At 45.7% G+C, this 20018-nt stretch overlaps 1 protein-coding gene across 1 annotated transcript in view; it reads left to right on the plus strand.

Annotated features, from left to right (window-relative positions):
- LOC132394710 (lysosomal thioesterase PPT2-A-like) overlaps positions 1 to 3259 on the plus strand; it is a 103013-nt gene extending 99754 nt beyond the window's left edge. Inside the window, exon 8 of the mRNA XM_059971094.1 lies at positions 2864 to 3259. Within this exon, the coding sequence (XP_059827077.1) occupies positions 2864 to 3007 (144 nt within the window). The 3' untranslated portion in view covers positions 3008 to 3259. The remainder of the gene's footprint in view (positions 1 to 2863) is intronic.
- The last annotated feature ends 16759 nt before the right edge of the window (positions 3260 to 20018 follow it).

The following is a 20018-nucleotide window of genomic DNA, read 5'->3' on the forward strand; positions in this document are numbered from 1 at the left end:
GGGCACGTGCCATACCTGCGTTACCTGAGATACGCCACTGCCTAATATATCTGCCTCAACCACCACCTTTAGCAGCACGTTCCACGCACCCACCATGCACTTTACCTCCGACATCCATGCTGTACTTTCCATTAATCTCCTTAAAATTATTCCCCTTGGTATTAGCTATTTCCTCCCCGGGAAAAAAAAAGTCTGGTTATCTACTCAGTCTCTGATCATCTTGAACAACTCTATTAAGTCACCTCTCATCCTCCTTTGCTCCAAAAAGAAAAGTCCTGGCTTGCACTACCTATCCTCATAAGACATGTTCTCTAATCCAGGTAAATACTTTATTCTCTCTGAAGTTTCCAAGTTCTTCTAGAACTGAATGTGAAAATATATTTCCTAAAGTACCAGTGCCCACCACTGGGGGGCAGTTTAGCCCAGACCAGTGAAACAAGACTGTCTTAAAACTGATGCTCACAATTACTTGACTATACTCCTTCCCACCCTGTCACTTGTAAAAATGTTATTCCCTTTTTTCAGTTCCTCCAATTCCATGGCATCTGTTTTCGGGATGAGTCTTAACGTTCGAAAATAAAATCAGAAATTGCTCAGCAGGTCAGTCAGCATCTGTGGAGAGAGAAACCCAATTAACATTTCAGTTCAAAGACCCTTTCTCAGAACTCGTGTACTCAATGGGCTCTATGGTAGTGTAGTGGTTAGCGTGGAGTTCAGAGTTCAATTCCTCTGAAAAGAGTGTGCACAGTATGTGTGGGGTTTTCCCATGTACGTGTGAGGTTCCTCTGGGTGCTCTGCTTTCCAAAGATGTACCAGTTAGTAGGTTAATTGGCCAACGTAAATTGTCCTGTGACTAGACTAGTGTTAGATAGTTGGTTTGCTGTGCAGTTCATCTCTCACTCTGTCTCTCTCACACACACACTCTCTCTCTCCTTCTCATTCTCCCTCCCACTCTGTAACATTCTCTGCATGGCAACATACAAGTCTGGCCCAAAAAACCCATTCCACCCAGTTCCACCCAATGTTAGCCTTTCCACAAGTGCGTCTTTGGGGGAAAGCAGATCTCCTGGACAAAACCCACGCAGTCACAAGGGAAATATACAACTCCCCACGGGCCGCAGCGGGAATTGAACCCGGATTGCTGGCGTTGTAATATCTTTATGCTAAGACTCCTCTACTGTGCAGTCCCAGTCTTCACTGAATGAACTGATGTGATGAAGTGATCTGTGGGGCTGACATACAAAACAAGATTTTTCACTGAACCTCGATGCGTGTAACAATAAGAAACCAGTATCCTGGGAATCATCACTGACAACTGTTGGTGTAAGTGGTGACAGACAATGGGCGCAAACTCAGTGGGTCATTTGTTTGACTGGAGGAGCCATATAAAGACCAGCAGGCCCTGGGGGTCAAAGTTCAACACTCAAGACCCAGAGGCCAGGCCCGTAATGAGCAGGCCCTGGGGTCAAGGCCCAAAGGTGAAATCCATGATTGCCGAGTCCTTAGCTCAGAGATTGAGACGTGAAGGTGTTTATACTTAGATCGGCTTGTCCGGAGGTTAGAGTCTGAGAGTCCCGGGCCTGGAAGCGGCTGTCCTGTGGTTGGAGCCTGCCTGCGTGTGTGAGTGGGTTGTTGGGTGGGAGGGAGGAAATGGGCTCCTTTGCTTGTTGTTGCTTGTACCGGGGTGCCACGGTAACGTAGCAGTTAGCACGGCAGCCCTGCTCAGGGCATCGGAGTTCGATTCAAAAGCCATCTGTCAGGAGCCTGTACGTTCTCCCCGTGATTGCAAGCATTCTCCCTGGGTGCTCCAGTTTCCTCCCACATTCCAAAGTCTTACCGGTCAGTAGGCTATTTGGTGATGATGCTAGTATTAAATAGGTAGGTTGCTGGGCAGAACAGAGATTTGTGTCAGAGGGGCCTGTCTCGAGCTTTGTGGACTTGCTGTGTTAGCGTCAGAACGTGTGGAGACACTTGCCAGCTGTGTTAGGTTGTGTTGGTTGTGTTGGTTGTGTTGGTTGTGTTAGGTTGTGTTGGCTGTGTTAGGTTGTGTTAGGTTGTGTTGGTTGTGTTAGGTTGTGTTGGCTGTGTTAGGTTGTGTTAGGTTGTGTTGGCTGTGTTAGGTTGTGTTAGGTTGTGTTGGTTGTGTTAGGTTGTGTTGGTTGTGTTGGTTGTGTTAGGTTGTGTTGGCTGTGTTAGGTTGTGTTAGGTTGTGTTGGTTGTGTTCGTTGTGTTCGTTGTGTTGGTTGTGTTAGGTTGTGTTGGCTGTGTTAGGTTGTGTTAGGTTGTGTTGGCTGTGTTAGGTTGTGTTAGGTTGTGTTGGTTGTGTTAGGTTGTGTTAGGTTGTGTTGGCTGTGTTAGGTTGTGTTGGTTGTGTTAGGTTGTGTTGGCTGTGTTAGGTTGTGTTGGTTGTGTTAGGTTGTGTTGGCTGTGTTAGGTTGTGTTAGGTTGTGTTGGCTGTGTTAGGTTGTGTTAGGTTGTGTTGGCTGTGTTAGGTTGTGTTAGGTTGTGTTGGCTGTGTTAGGTTGTGTTGGTTGTGTTAGGTTGTGTTGGCTGTGTTAGGTTGTGTTGGTTGTGTGAGGTTGTGTGAGGTTGGTTAGGCTGTGCTAGGTTGGTTAGGCTGTGTTAGGCTGTGTTAGGTTGGGTTAGGTTGGTTAGGCTGTGTTAGGTTGGGTTAGGTTGGTTAGGCTGTGTTAGTTTGGTTAGGTTGTGTTAGGTTGGTTAGGCTGTGTTAGGTTGGTTAGGCTGTGTTAGGTTGTGTTAGGTTGGTTAGGTTGTTAACACAAATGACACATTTCACCTGATGGTTCAATGTACGTGTGATAAAGAGGTTGGAATCTGAACGCTGCTTTCTCTTCCCTTCCAGGTTTACCTGAGAGACACGTTTGGGCTAAAGACGCTGGACATGAGAGGTGCCATCGCTACATTTAAGGTCCACAACGTGCACCACACGGACTGGCACTCTAACAGGACTGTGTTCGACCAGTGCATCGCCAAATGGCTCACGTAACCGCCTCCCGTGATGCAGGGGGAGGTGAGGGTTTGGGAGCCGTGCTCCCAGAGCACCTCACAGATTAAACCCAACTGCGACACCGCACCCACTCCCACCTCCCCCAACCCCCAACGCAGGAGGACGGATAGAGGAGGGAGGGGAACGAGACCAGGAGGACCGAGCCATTGTCAAGAAGACCGTTTACCATTTCCTGGCTTAATTATAGAGACAGTGGACCCTGGAGGCTGACCTCTGTGAAAGAGGAGGATGGCTCCTGGATTCGTGATGGGTGGGAGGGATGGGGGAAGGGGAGGGAAGCTGTGGGGAAGAGTGAGGTGGTGAGTAGAGGGGCACTGGTGGTCCAAGCACAAAGGTCCCACTCCAGAGGATAAATTGACAGCATCGCCAGTAGCATTATAAATTTATTTATTTCATTAATCTCAAACAATTTTAATCTCATTTCTAAATTCTCCAGTTCCCTCCTCTCCCTGCTGCAAGGAGGGCACAGGGACCCTGCTCCAATGTCGGGAAGATCTCGCACTCCAACGTCTAACAGTATTTGGTCTCCTCCGATTGATGTCGGAGTCACCCTCTGATCACCAGAGTTTCTCCGACGTTCTCATCAGCGGCTCATTGCAAACGCACCTCCATTGCCTCCCTCAGAGAGCTGTGGCCTCTGTGGGCCGCATTGGCTGACTGCCTCTTTCCCCCTCAGCTTCTCCCCCCATCGCTCCCGTGTCGCACCAGCTGGGTTTGGGCTGCTCTTGTTCTGGGTTTGCCTCCCATTTTGTAATACAGTGTTCCATAACTTTGGTGGAAAGTTTGTCCTTTTGAAGGGAAGGAAAAGATTTTCTATATCGGAAGCTTTTAAAATCATATCCAGAATAATAATTTTGAAGGAATGGATGTTTGTAAGGATTAAATATTTGAGATTTTTTGCCTTTTATATATAAATAAAAATAGTATTAACGCAGGGATGATTTTAGGCAGTAAGTGTTGTTACATACCTCAGGAATACAAAGCACCAGGTATTGGAGGAGGAGGGTTATCTCTGTTGAGAAAGGAATAGGATTGGCGAAACTTCCTCCTGTGTTTCTGCTTCCTTCCAATGGGGCAAACTTGTGGCTTTTGCAGTCCGGAGACTTCATTTGATGGGCTGAATGGCCTCATTCTGCTCCTATATCTTATGGCCTATTTCTAATCCAAGCCATTATTTTTGAGTCCTGAAAAATCACATCTATTTTTAGAAGGAAAAAGTATTGTATGAGTCTACCATGAAAGTTTGTCCCATGTTTGTTTCGAGCAGGTGTTCGCTACCTGAGGTCCGTGGACCCTTCGGTTAATAGCCGGGGTCCATGGCATCGAAAAGGTTGGGAATCCCTGGTTTAGAGGGAATACCACTGAAAATAGTATGTGCTGTTCAGCCTTTTCTTTTCTTGACTGTATTTCAGCTTTTGGGTTCCACCGGATGGAGTTCTTTTGATGGTTATCTTTCACCGTTGAGATTGTACTGCTGAGGCAGTAAACTACTGTTAAATACTTCATAGGGTCTTCTTCATCCTGGGCCAGGTTGTGGTGTGGCACCAAGCTAAGATGACAGCGGTTGGTCAGACAAGGGCCTGGAGGCTGACTGTGTCAAGACTGAAGTGGGGTGTGTCCCAGGAAGAATTAGCCACTCGGTGTTTGTCAGGGTCTGGAATGAGAAATGGATGAGGCAGTCGTGGCGAGAGGCGACTGGAGAGATCGATGTTCGTGCCATTAGGTGGGACAGACGGAATGTGAGGTGTTGCCCCTGCTGACTCACTACTGTTAGGCCACTGGTGATTAGGGCAGCAATGATGGTCCACCATCTCTGTCTTCGGCCTCTTGGTCTTGGCAGCGCTCAGGGCTTCTTTCATCGTGCCAGTAGCTTGCCCTACTGTCAGTCATGCAAGTGCCTGGTGGAGACTCAGGGATACTGTCACGCTCGGACGTAAAGGGAATCCTCGCTGCTCTTTCATTAACACATTGGTCATACCAGTCAGGGTTGTTGGCCCTGAGCTGAACCCCCAAACTCTTAGTCTGGCCACTAGCCTTCGACCTCTTTGGCACGGGTGACCCTTCCAAGAGCCAAAACATAAAGCCCGGACTCCAGCCAACATAGTTCCCCGGATCATTGAGACAGGAAAGCCTCCAAAACTCATTTTGGTGGTCCCGGCTTCCAGCTCTAGGAATTCCAGCTGATTATGAACAGCATCCCCACGTGAAAAAGAATTCTGTTTTCATTGCAAAATGTTTCCACAGCTTAGCTTTTACATCAAAACATTGGGAGAATGGCTGACTGTCTAATCCCAAGGAGTCTGTCCATTATTCAGCCAGAATGTTACCTCATCTGTAGCAAATTCAGTAATCTGCTGAGATCTTAGCAAATGTTAAGTCGTGATTTGCCTTTGCGACATTAGATTTGATGAAATCACTTCACTGCCAGCTCAACTAGTTGTGACGGAGAACCCAGAATTTACACTGGATTTTAATTACCATGACAGTCCAGTATCCTGACAACTTCCCATTCCCCATTTGAACTGCTCCGTTAACCTGGTGAGTTTAAACTGATTGTCCTCCCACTTTCCAAGTGTTTATCCAGAGCTAATGTCTTACTGGAGTCCTTATTAGTTTATGCTGTTGGGGTGTAAGTAAGTAAATTGTAGAAGATTATTCTAAGGGGCAAAGGGGTAGTTTTAACTCTTGTACCAGATGGCAAAGGAATAGTTTGCCGGGTTAGAGGGTTTGTGTGGTGTCAGCAATGGACGATGAGAGCAGGGCAGGGACGACATTGTCACTTCAGTGTTCTGCATTTTATCAAGAATTTCATCATGTTAACACACGAGCTTGTTGTTTCTAGTTCGTCACACATAGTGTAGTGATTTGAAAACTACGTTTTGTTGTCTGGTAGCTGCTGAGAGGAGAAGCTCACCTTGTGCGTTGTTGCTGCCTTGGGATTTCAGATCCACCTCTTGCCGGATTAATCCTGCTGTACTCCATGAGTTTAGGGTGTTTCCCTTGCACTTCAGAACAGAGGGATAAATAAAACACATAAAACAGTCAGGAATTAGTTCATAAAGTCATAGAACACTACAGCACAAAACCAGGCCCTTCAGCCCATCTAATCCATGCTATTGACCTGCACCTGGACCATAGCCCACCATTCCCCCTCCCATCCATGTACCTATCCAAACTTTTCTTAAGTGTAGCAATCAGCCCCACTTTCACTGGCAGCTCGTTCCACATTTGCACGACCCTCCGAGTGAAGAAGTTCCACCTCAGGTTCCCCTTAAATACAGTACTTTATCTTTCACCCTTAAACCAGGATGTCTGTTTGCAGTCGGACTCAACCTCCGAGGGGAAAACTTCCTCTATCTAACCTCCGAGGCGTTTACCCTCCTCTATCAAATTTGCCCTCATTCCCCTACACACTGGGGAATAAAGTCATAATCTATTCTACCTTTCCCTGTAACTCAGGTCCTCAAGACCCAGTAGCATCCTTGTAAATTTCCTCCGCATTCTTCAATCTCATTGACATCTTTCCTGTCGACAACATTCCACTTAGATTCGTAGTATAGAAACAGGCCCTTCGGCCCAACTCATACATACTGACCATGCTACTCAGCGAGATGGTCCCACCTGCCTGTGTTTGGCCTCACTAAACCTCTCCTGTTCACTTGTTTATGTGAATGCTTTTAATTGCTGCTAAAAAGAGGAAAGACTCTTTCTTCTTTCAGAGGAGGACCGATTGACTGTTGTAGGAACAAGGCTCTGAATTTGCTGACGGTTTTCATTTGGACTTTTTGTCCTGGTTGTGGACAGATGAGAGTCCATTCTCACCCACACACTCAACATTTATTCATTTCCGGCAAGGGGTTTGCAATTGACAATGAAAAGATAAGATCAGAAGACCTCGGAGCAGAATGAGGTCCATCGTAACTGATTTATTTTCCCTCTCAACCCCTTCTCCTGCCTTCTCTCCGTGACTAATCAGGAACTTATTAACCTTCATTTTAAGTATATTGAAATTCTTGGCCTCCAGAACCACCTGTGACAATGAATTCCACAAATTCACCACCCTCTGGCGAAAGAAATTCCTCCTCATCCCTGTGCTAAATAGACATCCTTCTATTCTGAGGCTGTGCTTCCTGGTCTGAGACTCTCCCACTACAGGAAACATTGTCCCCACAGCCACTCTATCTAGGCCTTTCAGTATTTGATAGGTTCCTATGAGAAACCCCACTCATTTTTCTGATCTCCGGTGACTATCAAATGCTTCTCATGCATTAACCCATTCATTCCCAGAATCATTCTTGTGAATCTCCTCCAGACCCTTTCAAGTGCCGGTCCATCTTGTGTTAGATAAGTCACCTGGATCTGGCAATATTGTTTACTGCTGGACAACACAGCCTATAGGAAAGTTGAAGGAGTGTCTGGTACCGGCTACCAGGCTGGCCCCTTGTTTCAGTGATCAGTCTCAGGAAAAGACCACAACCTCTTTTAAACTGACTCCTGGATCCTCAGCTCTGGTCTGTGGGGGAAAGAACTGCAGCCCCTGGAGCACTAGCCAGAAGACAAGCTTAGCTTCCAAACCCGGCACCTCAGAACGCCAGTGGCTGGCTGTCTATGTGCAGTCTGCCATGCCGAACTGCTCCCGACTACCTCCCAGCACCAGGGAATTCTCAGCCATTTTCCTCATCTCCCTGCCAAGAGGGAAACCTTTATTCAGGATATGGTAAAATGTTTTCAGCTAACAAAACTGTAAGGGACAGGAAATAATCCTTGGTTATATACTGTATTGAGTTTGAGTGCTGCTTAAATCAATACCAAGTGTGCGGAGCTCTCGTTATCCATGACAACAGAACCTTTGATGTTAAAGGGTCAACATGTTTCCCAGGTAGAGAGTGATTTCACCCCGTCCATGTTCAAGTTTATTGTCATACAACCAAATGAAACAATGTTCCTCCAGACCGCACAGCACATAAAACAAAATATTGCCATTAGTTCATAAAATATGATTGAAAATGAATGTAGTGCGCAGTGCAGGGAAACGGTGAAGAGTACAGAGCCAGCGGTTTGCTGATAGCTACATCAGTTGCTTAGAAGGGTGGCCTGCGGGTGAGAGAGTGAAGCTCACCATCAGATCCAATGGATAGTGGTCCGATAAGATATTCTGCACAAACAGGTATTGAACAATTTCCACCATACATGACGATTACCTCTGAAGCCATTTCCCTCAACTTGTTACCTTTTATTTTTAACTTTTTTTGAGGACTGTTTGTACATTATTTCTGCATTGCCTTGTTGCTGCCCAATAAAATTGTTTTGAAATACCAGAGTGTGACTGGTGCCAATGAAAATTGCTTGACCGTGTATCTCATTGGGTCTCGGCCCGAAACACCAACTGGTTATTCCCTCCGTAGATGCTGCCTGACTTGCTGAGTTCCTTCCTCTGGGATTTCGTCTGTTGCTCTGGATTTCCCACATTTATATATTTAGGGCTAAAGTGAGGACCAGGTCCTTCTGGCCCAATGAGCCATACTGCCCAGCAACCCCAAACTAATCACAGGACCATTTACAATGACCAATTAACCTATTAACTGCACTTGGGTTCTTTTCTCTGGAGCAGCAGAGGCTGATGGGAGAAACATAGAAAAACTTAGAATACCTACAGCATAATACAGGCCCTTCGGCCCACAAATTCTCTTAAAAGACCCTATGGTATCTGCCTCTACCACCGTCGCCGGCAGCCCATTCCACGCACTCACTACTCTCTTACCCCTGACAGCTCCTCTGTACCTACTCCCAAAACTGCGCCCGCTTGTGCTAGCCACTTCAGCCCTGAGGAAAAAAGCCTCTGACTATCCACACAATCAATGGCTCTCATAATTTTATTCACCTCTATCAGGTCATCTCTCATCGTCTGTCGCTCCAAGGAGAAAAGGCCGAGTTCACTCAAACTTTACTCATAAGGCATGCTCCCCAATCCAGGCAACATCCTTGTAAATCTCCTCTGCACCCTTTCTATGGTTTCCACGTCCTTCCTGTAGTGAGCCGAACAGAACTGAGCACAGTACACCAAGTGAGGTCTGACTGGTGTCCTGTATATCTGCAGCATTACCTCTCAGCTCCTAAATTCAATTCCATGATTGATGAAGGCCAACACACCATATGCCTTCTTAACCTGCGTGGCTGCTTTCAGTGTCCTATGGACTCAGACCTCAAGATCCCTCTGATCCTCCACGCTGCCAAGAGTCTTACCATTAATACTATATTCTGCCATCATATTTGACCTACCAAACTGAACTACCTCACACTTATTTGGGTTGAACTTCATCTGCCACTTCTCAGCCCAGTTTTGCATCCTGTCAATGTCCCGCTGTAATCTCTGACAGCCCTCCACACTATCCACAACATCGCCAACCTTTGTGTCATCAGCAAATTTACTAATTCATCCCTCTACTTCCTCATCCAGGTCATTTATAAAAATAACTAAGAGTAAGGGTCCCAGAACAGATCCCTGAGGCACACCACTGGTGACTGACCTCCATGCAGAATATGACCTGTCTACAACCACTCTTTGCCTTATTAGGCAAGCCAGTTCTGGATCTGCAAAGCAATGCCCCCTTGGATCCCATGCCTCCTTACTTTCTCAATAAGCCTTGCATGGGGTACCTAGTCAAATGCCTTGCTGAAATCCACATACACTACATCTACTGCTCTACCTTCATCAATGTGTTTAGCCACATCCTCAAGAAATTCGATCAGGCTTGCCCTGCCCTTGACAAAGCCATGCTGACTATTCCTAATCCTACTATACCTCTTCAAATTTTCATAAATCCTGCCTCTCAGGATCTTCTCCATCAACTTACCAACCACTTAAGTAAGACTCACTGGTCTATAATTTCCTGGGCTATCTCTATTCCCTTTCTTGAATAATGGAGCAACATCTGCAACCCTCCAATCTTCCGGAACCTCTCCGGTCCCCATTGATCATCACCAGAGACCCAGCAATCTCCTCCCTGGCCTCCCAAGGTACGCTGGGGTACATCTCGTCCGCTGTGACTTATCCAACTTGATGCTTTCCAAAAGCTCCAGCACATCCTCTTTCTTAATATCTACATGCTCCAGTTTTTCAGTCTGCAGAAAGTCATCCCTACAATCGCCAAGATCCTTCTCCGCAGTGAGTACTGAAGCAAAGTACAGTACTCATTAAGTACCTCTGGGCAACGTTTCATGTCTCTGTGCTCATTGGTTGGGAGGGCTTTATCCGTCATGTATTGGGCCGAATGCACTAGCTTTTACAGGATTTTCTGTTCAAAGGCATTGGTTTACCTATACCAGGCTGTATTGCAGCCAGTCAGCACGCTTTCCACAGCTGACCTATTAAAGTTTCCCAAAGTTTCTGATGAATCTCTACAGACTCCTGGGGTACGTAAAGGTGCAGTTGCGCTTTCTTAGAAAGCGATGATATGATGGGTCCAGGACAGGTCCGCTGAGATAGTGACACCCAGGTATTTTCAGTTACTGACCCTCTGATTTCACACTCCTACAATCAGTTCCTTGGTCTTATTGACAGAGTGTGAGAGGTTTTTATTTATCACACCACTCAGTCAAACTTTCACAGTGGTATGCCAGCCAACTTGTATATGGTGTTGGAAGGTACTTAGCCACATAATCATTGGCGTAATGCGAGCAGAGCAGGGGGCTAAGCACACTTCCCCGTGGTGCTCCTGTGCCGATGGAGATTGTGGAGGAGACGTTTTCATTTTGCCAATGGGAATTGACAGGAGTCTGCAAATGTGGAAATCCAGGTTCCAACTGCACAGTGTAAAGTTACATAAAGTATCATTACCACAAACAAGTAAACAAAAAATAGGTGTATTTACGACCCGTGTTTAAAAAATGCTCTCAACACTCTGTATAACCGAATCAATCACAGGGAAATTAATATTCTCCCACTCTGACACTTTACATCGTGGGCGTGGAGGGCTTGTTCCTTTTCTGTTCCATATTGAGTTGATTCATCGCCATCCCCCTGCTGCCTACCCGCTTCACTGCAGGTTGCCACTCGTCTTTCCACTTATTATGTTGTTTTTGAAAAGTTTGCAATCTTCTTTCCGCACGTTACAAACTATCCCTCGAGGAGCGGAGCCCGAGTGCGGGCAGGGAGTTCAGCTCGGAGGAGGCTCCGGGGATTGATAGGGTGAGTGAGTGAGGTTCCGGAACGTTTCACCGCAGGGCAGCCGCAAGGACAAAGCGGGGCCAGTTTCTCATTTCCCAGCGGGGGTCCGTGAAAGGGAGACCCGATGGCTCCGGCAGAGACTTGCCTGTTTCCCGGAGCCGGAGCGGCGAGTCTCTCCGCTCGGGAGAATGGGATGGGAGGGGAGAGGGGAAAGGGGGAGAGAGGGGGGAGGGGAAGTAGGGAGCGGGCTGATACAGGTCAGGGAGGCGGCAATCGAAAAGGCCATGGAAGAAAGAGAAAGCGGCGAGGAGCATGAAATTTGTATATAAAAATATAAATTACAATAGGAAAAGTAAATTAAAATTAAATAAGTAGTGCAAAAGAGAGCAAAAATAGTGCATGGGTTCGTGGACTTTTCAGAAATCTGATGGCGGGGTTAAAGAATCTGTTCCTAAAACATTTGAGTGTGTGTTTTCAGGCTCTTGAACCTCCTCCCTGATGTTTGTGGTGAGAGGGGAGCATGTCCTGGGTAATGGGAATCCTTGATGATGGGCGCCACCTGTCGAAGATATCTTTGGTGCTGCGGAAGGCGAGTGCCCATGCGGGAGCTGGCTGAGTTTGCCCCCCGCAGCCTTTTCCAATCCCTCCGGACCAGACACTGATGTAACCAGCTCTGCACCGTACCGTACACCTTAAGAAACCGGATGGAGTCTTTGGTGATATGGTGAACTACATATACCTGTCTGGACACGCCCCCCTGCTGACTGCTCCTGTGGCTCCTCCCGCAGACCCCTGTATAAAGGTGATTGGGGACTCCGCCCCGGCCTCTCAGTCTCCAGGATGTTGTGGGTGGTCAATTGCTGCTTGTTCTTTCTTCCAGCCAATAAAAGCTGATATCTCGCGTCACGTCGTAGAGAGTTATTGATGGTGCATCAGATGACATAGCAAAACTCCTCAATCCCACCAGTACCAGTGACAGTCTCATAAGCTTGCTCTTACCACTTTCCGGATTAATTACATCTTTCCAAACTGAACACGCTATTCCAAATGTACCGGCTCTTTGTACAACTGCAACAGAAACTGACACTTTGAGTTTTATTTAGTTCTCAATTATATTTTAGCAACTCCTTTCTGGTAGGATTTTGTTCATGTGGTGTGTTTGATGTATATTTTGCGGGTGCACCGTGGTCCAGAGGAACATCGTTTTGTTTTGTGGTAAAAAATACTCAGTCAGATGACTATAAACTTGAACTAGTTCACCAATGTCACTGCCTTTGCCTTACTTCTAGTAATTCTTTAACAATGCTCTTTTGAACAAAATGATTCCTGTGCTGGGTAAATGCTGACAATCTGTGCTTCTCTGTATCTAACCCTTTTGCCACATTGGCCAGAATGAAACTGCTCGGATCTCCTTTTTGTGAAAATTCCTGATGTCCAGAATTATTTGTAGTTGCCTGTTATTTTTGAACAGCAACAACTTCCTCCTCTTCAGCTGTGAGCCAAATGTTATTATTTCCTTTTCCACTGAAAAGTGCCCTGTACCTCACCAGCTTACTATTTTTTTATTTGTAGTTTTGCACTGTTTAATAATTCACAGTTTTTCTCCAGTATCATGTATAGCATTGTACTGCTGCCATAAAGACAGCAAATTTCATGGCAGATGCCAATGATTCTGTATTCTGAATGCAGCTGGGATGACAATTTTACAGCTTTGTCTGCTTATGTATAAGACCATAAGATATAGGAGCAGAAGTAGGCCATTCAGCCCATCGAATGGCTTTTTTTTCTCTGCCCTGTTCTTTGCAGTGACTGTGAAAGTAAATTCAGACAGACATACTTCATTGATCCGGAGGGAAATTGGGTTTCGTTACAGTTGCTCCAACCAAAAATAGAGTAGAAATATAGCAAAATAAAACCAGAAATAATTAAATAATAATAAGTGAATTATGCCAAGTGGAAATAAAGTTCTGATTTTTCTGAAACTCATAGAAAGTTTGTAAACTGAATTTGGTTTAAGTCAGAATACATTGGGAACAAACAGTTTAATAAAGACAGATTAAACAGATGATGCATGTGACAATTGAGCCGATCTTTAACAGAGTCATTATGTACGACAGCACAGAGTCAGACCCTTTTCCCTTTCAATCATTTGGATGACGGAAATGCTGCCTTTGTGGCCACGTTTGTAGATGATACGAAGATAGGTGGAGGGGCAGGTGATGTTGAGGAAGCAGGAAGACTGCAGAAGTACTTGGATAGAATAGGAGAATGGGCTAGAAGGTGGCAGATGGAATACAGTGTTGGGAAGTGTATGCTCATGCACTTTGGTGAAAGAAATGAAAGCATAGACTGTTTTCTACATGGGGAGAAAATCCAAAAAATGCAAGATGCAAAGAGTCTTGGAAGTCGTCTTGCAGGATTCCCTGAAGGTTCATTTGCAGGTTGAGCCAGTGGTGAAGAAAGCAAATGCAATGTTAGCATTTATTTAAAGAGGACTGGGATGTATAAGCAAGGATGTAATTTTGAGGCTTTATAAGGCACTGGTGGGTCTCACTTGGCGTATTATGAGCAGTTTTGGGCCCCTTCTCTTAGAAAGGATGTAGTGGGATTGGAGAGGGTTCAGAGGAAGTTCTCAAGAATAATTTCAGGAATGAAGGGCTTATCGTATGAGGGTGATTGATGGAACTGGGCCTATATTTGCTAGAATTTAGAGAATGGGGGAGATAGAAGTCTCAAATGATGAAAGGCTTGTGGTAGGGGAGTCTAGGTCCAATGGGCACAGCCCCAGAATAGAGGGATGTCCATTTAGAATGGAGACGAAGAGAAATTCCTTTAGCCAGAGGTTGGCGCATCTGTCTGATTCATTGCTACAGGCGGCTGTGGAGGCCAAGTCATTGGTGTTTAATGAAGAGGTTGATAGGTTCTTGATTATTCAGGGCATGAAGGGACACTGGAAGGTAGGAGAATGGGGTTGAGAGGGAAATGGATTCGCCATAATGGAATGGTGGAGTAGACTCAATGGACCAAATGGCCTAATTATGCACTTTTGTCTTGTAGTCTTACACCCCAAATGTTCTGCACTGAAATTTTGCTGGTATTAGTCTGAAGTTCTGGATTCAGATCGGTCTATTGTCGTGTAAACCTGGGCAAAGTGAAATTTCTTTGACAGGTGAAGCTCGCAGATCAAACAGTATATATGGTGTTGTGTTTTGTTAGCCGGGAATGCGGGTCTCTCTTTCGTTGTTAGTTTAAGCGAGGTGTGCGTGTATGATGTGCCAGCGATGTGATGTACCTATTACCCTGTTGATAGATATAACCCATAATAAAATATTGAAATTAACAAGAATGCCTAATTAAACAATATATTTACAATATTGATGAGGATGGCTGGTTCTTTTCTTGCGAAAATCAGGAGGGAACCATCACTCTAGAACTCTTTTTCCTGCTGGCTCATGGTGAAGATCGATGCATGGGGACCGATTCCACTCTCTGGAACAGGGGATTTTCCACAATGGCACAGTGAACTATGGCAACCATAAGGCTGTAGGTTGAGTATCAGAGTTTCCTTTGTGCTCGACAGACTGCCTAGCCAGGTTGACGAGTCCCATCTAGCCGGGTTTGGAATCGGAATTGTCCTGCTCCTAAGGCTGGTGAGTTACACCACCCGTGCCATGACATAGCAAACTCAGTAAGAACAGGGATGCCACGTGAAGATGGGCACGAGAGGCCATACTGTGGTCCAGCAGCAATCAATACATCTGAAAAGGAGAGGCTATGAGAGACATGTCACCTTCCCTAAGTGAGCAAGATGTCCAGCCCAGGACTCATTTACAATATTACTCAGGAATTAAATACATAGCACACTGTAATGATAAATATAAGACTACGGAATGGTACAAAGTGCAGTCGTTGCAAACTGAGGAACCACAAAAAGCAATGCTGAATGGACCATAACGGAAGAACTAAAATTAATGTGTCAAGATTGAGGCAGCAGCAGGAACCGGATGTGAAAGAAGTGATTGGTTCAGGACACAGACTCTCGAACATTATAGGTGAGCAGAGGCCCTTGTGAAAGAAGTGATTGGTTCAGGACGCAGACTCTCGAACATTATAGCTGAGTAGAGGCCCTTGTGAAAGAAGTGATTGGTTCAGGACGCAGACTCTCGAACATTATAGCTGAGTAGAGGCCCTTGTGAAAGAAGTGATTGGTTCAGGACGCAGACTCTCGAACATTATAGCTGAGTAGAGGCCCTTGTGAAAGAAGTGATTGGTTCAGGACACAGACTCTCGAACTTTATAGCTGAGCAGAGGCCCTTGTGAAAGAAGTGATTGGTTCAGGACGCAGACTCTCGAACATTATAGCTGAGTAGAGGCCCTGCAGCCAACAATGTTGTGCCAACACTTTAACCTTCTAACCCTTCCCTCCCACAAAACCCTCTATTTCTCTATCAACTGTGCTCCGATCTAAGAGTCTCATGTACGTCTCTAATGTATCTGCCTCTACCACCACCCCGGCAGGGTATTCCATGCATTCACCGCCCTCTGTGTAAAATAAAAACTTACCTCTGACATCCTCCCCGCCCCCCCCCCATACTTTCCTCCAGTCACCGGCTCTTTGAGGTGCCCCGCCCCAATAACTTAACTCTAATCTAATCACAGGACAATTTACAGTGACCAGTTAACCTACTAACCGGGACGCCTTTGGACTGCGGGAGGAAACCTGAGCATCCAGAGGAAACCCGTGTGATCATGGGGGGGGGGGGGGGGGGGATGTACAGACACCTTACAGATGGCGCCGGAATTAAACTCCAAACTCCGACACCCCAATTTACCATCATGCTAACCATCACACAACCTATCATCTTGTCAGTTCCAAGATCGTAATGATCTTGTAGGTCTCTATCAAGTCACCCCTCTCCCTATCTCGTTCAACCTTACCTCCTTACCTCGCTCTCTAGTCCAGGCAGCATCGTGGAAACCTCCTCTGCACCCTCTCTAGAGCTTCAACTTCATCCGTACAATGAGCCGACCAGAAACGAGCACAAGTGGTCTGACTTCCAGCGGCTACGTTTCGGATGTGGTCCGTCTGTCAGCGGCAGGGATCAAACTGCTCTTGGAGTACAGTCTGTTGGCTGATGTTAGTTGATGTGTTCAAAGTGGTTACCCGGATCTAAATTGCATGGGTTTAATATGCATTAAGAAACAATTACAGAAGCAAAGATGGGCGGTGTGGCAGCGTAGCAGTTAGCGCGATGCTATTACAACCCAGGGTGTTTCAGAGTTCAGTTCTGTCAGGACCGTCTGTAAGAGTTTCTATGTCCTTTCCATGTGTGCGTGGATCTCCTCTGGGAGCTATGGTTTCCTCCCACCGCCCAAAGACACCCAGTTAGTGTGTTACTTGGTTATTGTAAATTGCCCTGTGATTAGGCTGGTGTTAAATAGGTGGGTATATATTAAATTTTGTGTTTAGTTCTGTGCTCCTTATTCTAGATTGGATATACTGACACTGGAAAGGGTTCAGAAAAGATTCACGAGAACGATTCCAGAGATGAGAGGGTTACCGTATGAGGAATGTCTGGCAGCAGTTGGGCTATATTCCCTGGAGTTCAGGAGAATGACGGGGAATCTCATAGAAACATTCCAAATGTTAAAAGGCCTGAACAGATTAGATATGGCAGAGTTATTTCCCATCTAGGACAAGAGGACACAATTTCAGGATTGAAGGACATCCTTTTAGAACTGAGATGCAGAGAAATTACTTAAGTCAGTGGGTGGTAAACCTGTGGAATTTGTTGCTATGAGTGGCTGTGGAGGCCAAGTCATTGGGTGTATTTAAGGAAGAGATAGATAGGTTCTTGATTAGCCAGGGCTTTTAAGGATATGGGGAGAAGGCAGGGGAGTGGGGATGACTGGAAGAATTGGATCAGCCCATGATTGAATGGTGGAGCAGACTTGATGGGCTGAATGGCCTACTGCGGCTCCTAATGGTCTTATGGGTTGCTGGGTGGTGTGGCTTGTGGGGCTGGAAGGGCCTGTTCTGTGCTGTATCTCCAAATAGAATAAAGTAAGTACAAAGCTCTGGGAACTCTCACCAGTTCAGGCAACTTGATTTCGGTTCTGCAGTTATGCGTCCATGAAAGATTTAACTACGTATTCTCCTTCCAGGTGAAGCATACCACTCCAGAGATGCCGGGAAGATGCTGCAGCTTGTGCTTCTGCTGCTTCACGCTGTGATGACGGGTAAGCAATGGAATCTTCACTACAGGTATCAGTCACACCTTGTACTGAAATTTGCGCTACTCTGCCCAGTCTACGGGATGAGTTTGTATGGACAGGGAAAGGCAAGGTCCGTGATTATGTGGGTCACTGATATTAAGGGCTGAGGGAGTGACATCTTTCACAGTTGTATAGCATGGAATCAGGTCACGCTGCTCAATTGGGCTATGCTGAAGGTACTCCAGTCTAAGCTAGTCTTAGTGGCCAGCGTTTTGCCCATATCCCTCACAACCTTCGCTATCCACGTACCTGTCCAAGTATCTAATAAATACTGTTAAAGCCACTTCCTCTGGCAGCCCATTCCATATATTGACCACTCGGTTCACAATTCAAAGTAAATTTATCACCAAAGTATGTATAAGTCACCATATACTGCTCTGAGATCCCTCTTCTGCAGGCCCACATAGTAGAACAAAGACTTGCAATAAAGTCATTGAAAAACTACAAAGACTGGCAAACCGCCAATATGCGAGATGACAAGCAGTGCAAATGATGTTCTTTTAAAGAGAAAGAATTAACTAACTTATACTGAGAACTTGAGTTGTCCTTGAAAGTGAACCTTTAGGTTGTGGAATCAGTTCAGAGTTGACGTGAGTGAAGTTAGAATAGAATAAAACTTTACTGTAGTTGCTCGAGACGAGATTACTGGTTTAGTTGAAAAAATCCCATATTTGCAGACACTGTTGATAATCCAGAAAGTCAAGGGGCATTGGCAAACCAGAGTGTAAAATGGAAGAAGCTCTTTCTAAGATGTTTCTGTATCTCCGACCAGATGGCTGGAGGTTGAACAGACATGTCCAGGACGGGGTGGGTTTTTAATGATGAAGTGCATGCCATGGGCATCGAGAGTTGTAGATCGTCTCCAGGTAGATGAATCCCAATGATGTGCTGAGACATCCTAATTACCCACTAGAGTGCTTTGTGATCTGTCTTGCTGCAGCTAGAGTCCAACACTGTCATTCCATAAGTCAGTAAGCTCTCCATCACTCATCAATAAAAGTAGGCCAGCAATGTTTGGGGCAGATTAGCTCTCCTTAACCAGCTCAGGTAGTACAGTTACTGTGATGCCTTCCCTACTATCGAGGTTGTGTTGACAGACTGAGAGCTCCTTGGCAATGTTCATCCCCAAAAACCTGTAACTGGAGACCCTTTCCACTACCTCACCATTTATGAATAATGTTCAAGGCCTCGATCCATCTTGTGCCTGATCTGATTCAGAAGCGGTCAGAGCTGACCAAGGATATTGCGTCCTGGGTTTCTCCCTGATACGCAAACGAGCACACAAGCCAGGGCAAGCTGCTGCCCATGCAGCAGGCTCCCCCTCTCCATGGAGCTGATGAATCCAGAAGAAGAGCAGAAACAGATCAAGTTCAGCACCAGCAGCATTGCAGGAGTTGCCAGCCAGCATTGAGCTTAACTCAGGACATCAGGGGTTTCATCTCTTGATTACTTCCAAAGCCTTCCCCACGAGAGGGTATAGCTGCAAGGCAGCAGAGGGTTGCAATTAGTTTTTCTTCTCCTAGATGTCATCAAATCTCTACTCAATCTTCTAGGGAATCTAGTCCTAACCTATTTAATCTTTCCCTCTAACATCTTTGTAAATTTCCTCAGTAGTCTTTCAACTTTATTTACATCTTTCCTGTAGGTAGCTGACTAAAACTGCACACAATACTCCAGATGTGGCCTCACCAACGTCTTACACAATTTCAACATCCTAACTCCTGTTTCTCCTAGATTCACATGTAGCCCTTTTATTATTGATTCCCCTCGTGCTCTGTTTGAAATGTCCCTTGACACTACAACATTGTTTGTGTCCTCTCACTGTACAGTTCCATGTGCTCATAGAGTCATAGAACTGGAGAGCACAGAAACAGGCTATTAGGCCCATCTAGTCTGTGCCAAAGCATTAATCTGCATAGTCCCATCGACTCAGCCAGACTATAGGCCTCCACAACCCTCCCATCCATGTACATATCCAAATATCTCTTAAAGGTTGAAATTGAACCTGCGACCCACTGGCAGTTCAATCCACACTCACACCACCCTCTGAGTGAAGGTGTTTCCCCCTCAGGTTCCCCTTAAGCATTTCAACTTCCAATTTTAACTCTTTATCTCTAGTTGTAACCTCACTCAAACTCTGTGGAGAAAGCCTTCTTGCATTTACCCTGTCGCTAACCCTCATAATTTTGTATACCTCATCAAAACTCTACTCAATCTTCTATGATCTAGGGAATCTAGTCCTAACCTATTTAATCTTTCCCTCTAACATCTTTGTAAATTTCCTCAGTAGTCTTTCAATTTTATTTACATCTTTCCTGTAGGTAGCTGACTAAAACTGCACACAATACTCCAGGTGTGGCCTCACCAACACCTTACACAATTTCAACATCCCAACTCCTGTACCTAGTACATTGAAAAATAATGGGCAATGTGCCAAAAGCTTTCTTTATGACCCTGTCTACAAAACTGTGATGTACCTTTCAAGAAATTATGGACCTGTATTCCCAGATCCCTTTGTTCTACTGCACTCCTACTGCTTACCATGTA

Source organism: Hypanus sabinus, chromosome 5, assembly GCF_030144855.1.
Source record: "Hypanus sabinus isolate sHypSab1 chromosome 5, sHypSab1.hap1, whole genome shotgun sequence".
Taxonomy (NCBI): domain Eukaryota; kingdom Metazoa; phylum Chordata; class Chondrichthyes; order Myliobatiformes; family Dasyatidae; genus Hypanus; species Hypanus sabinus.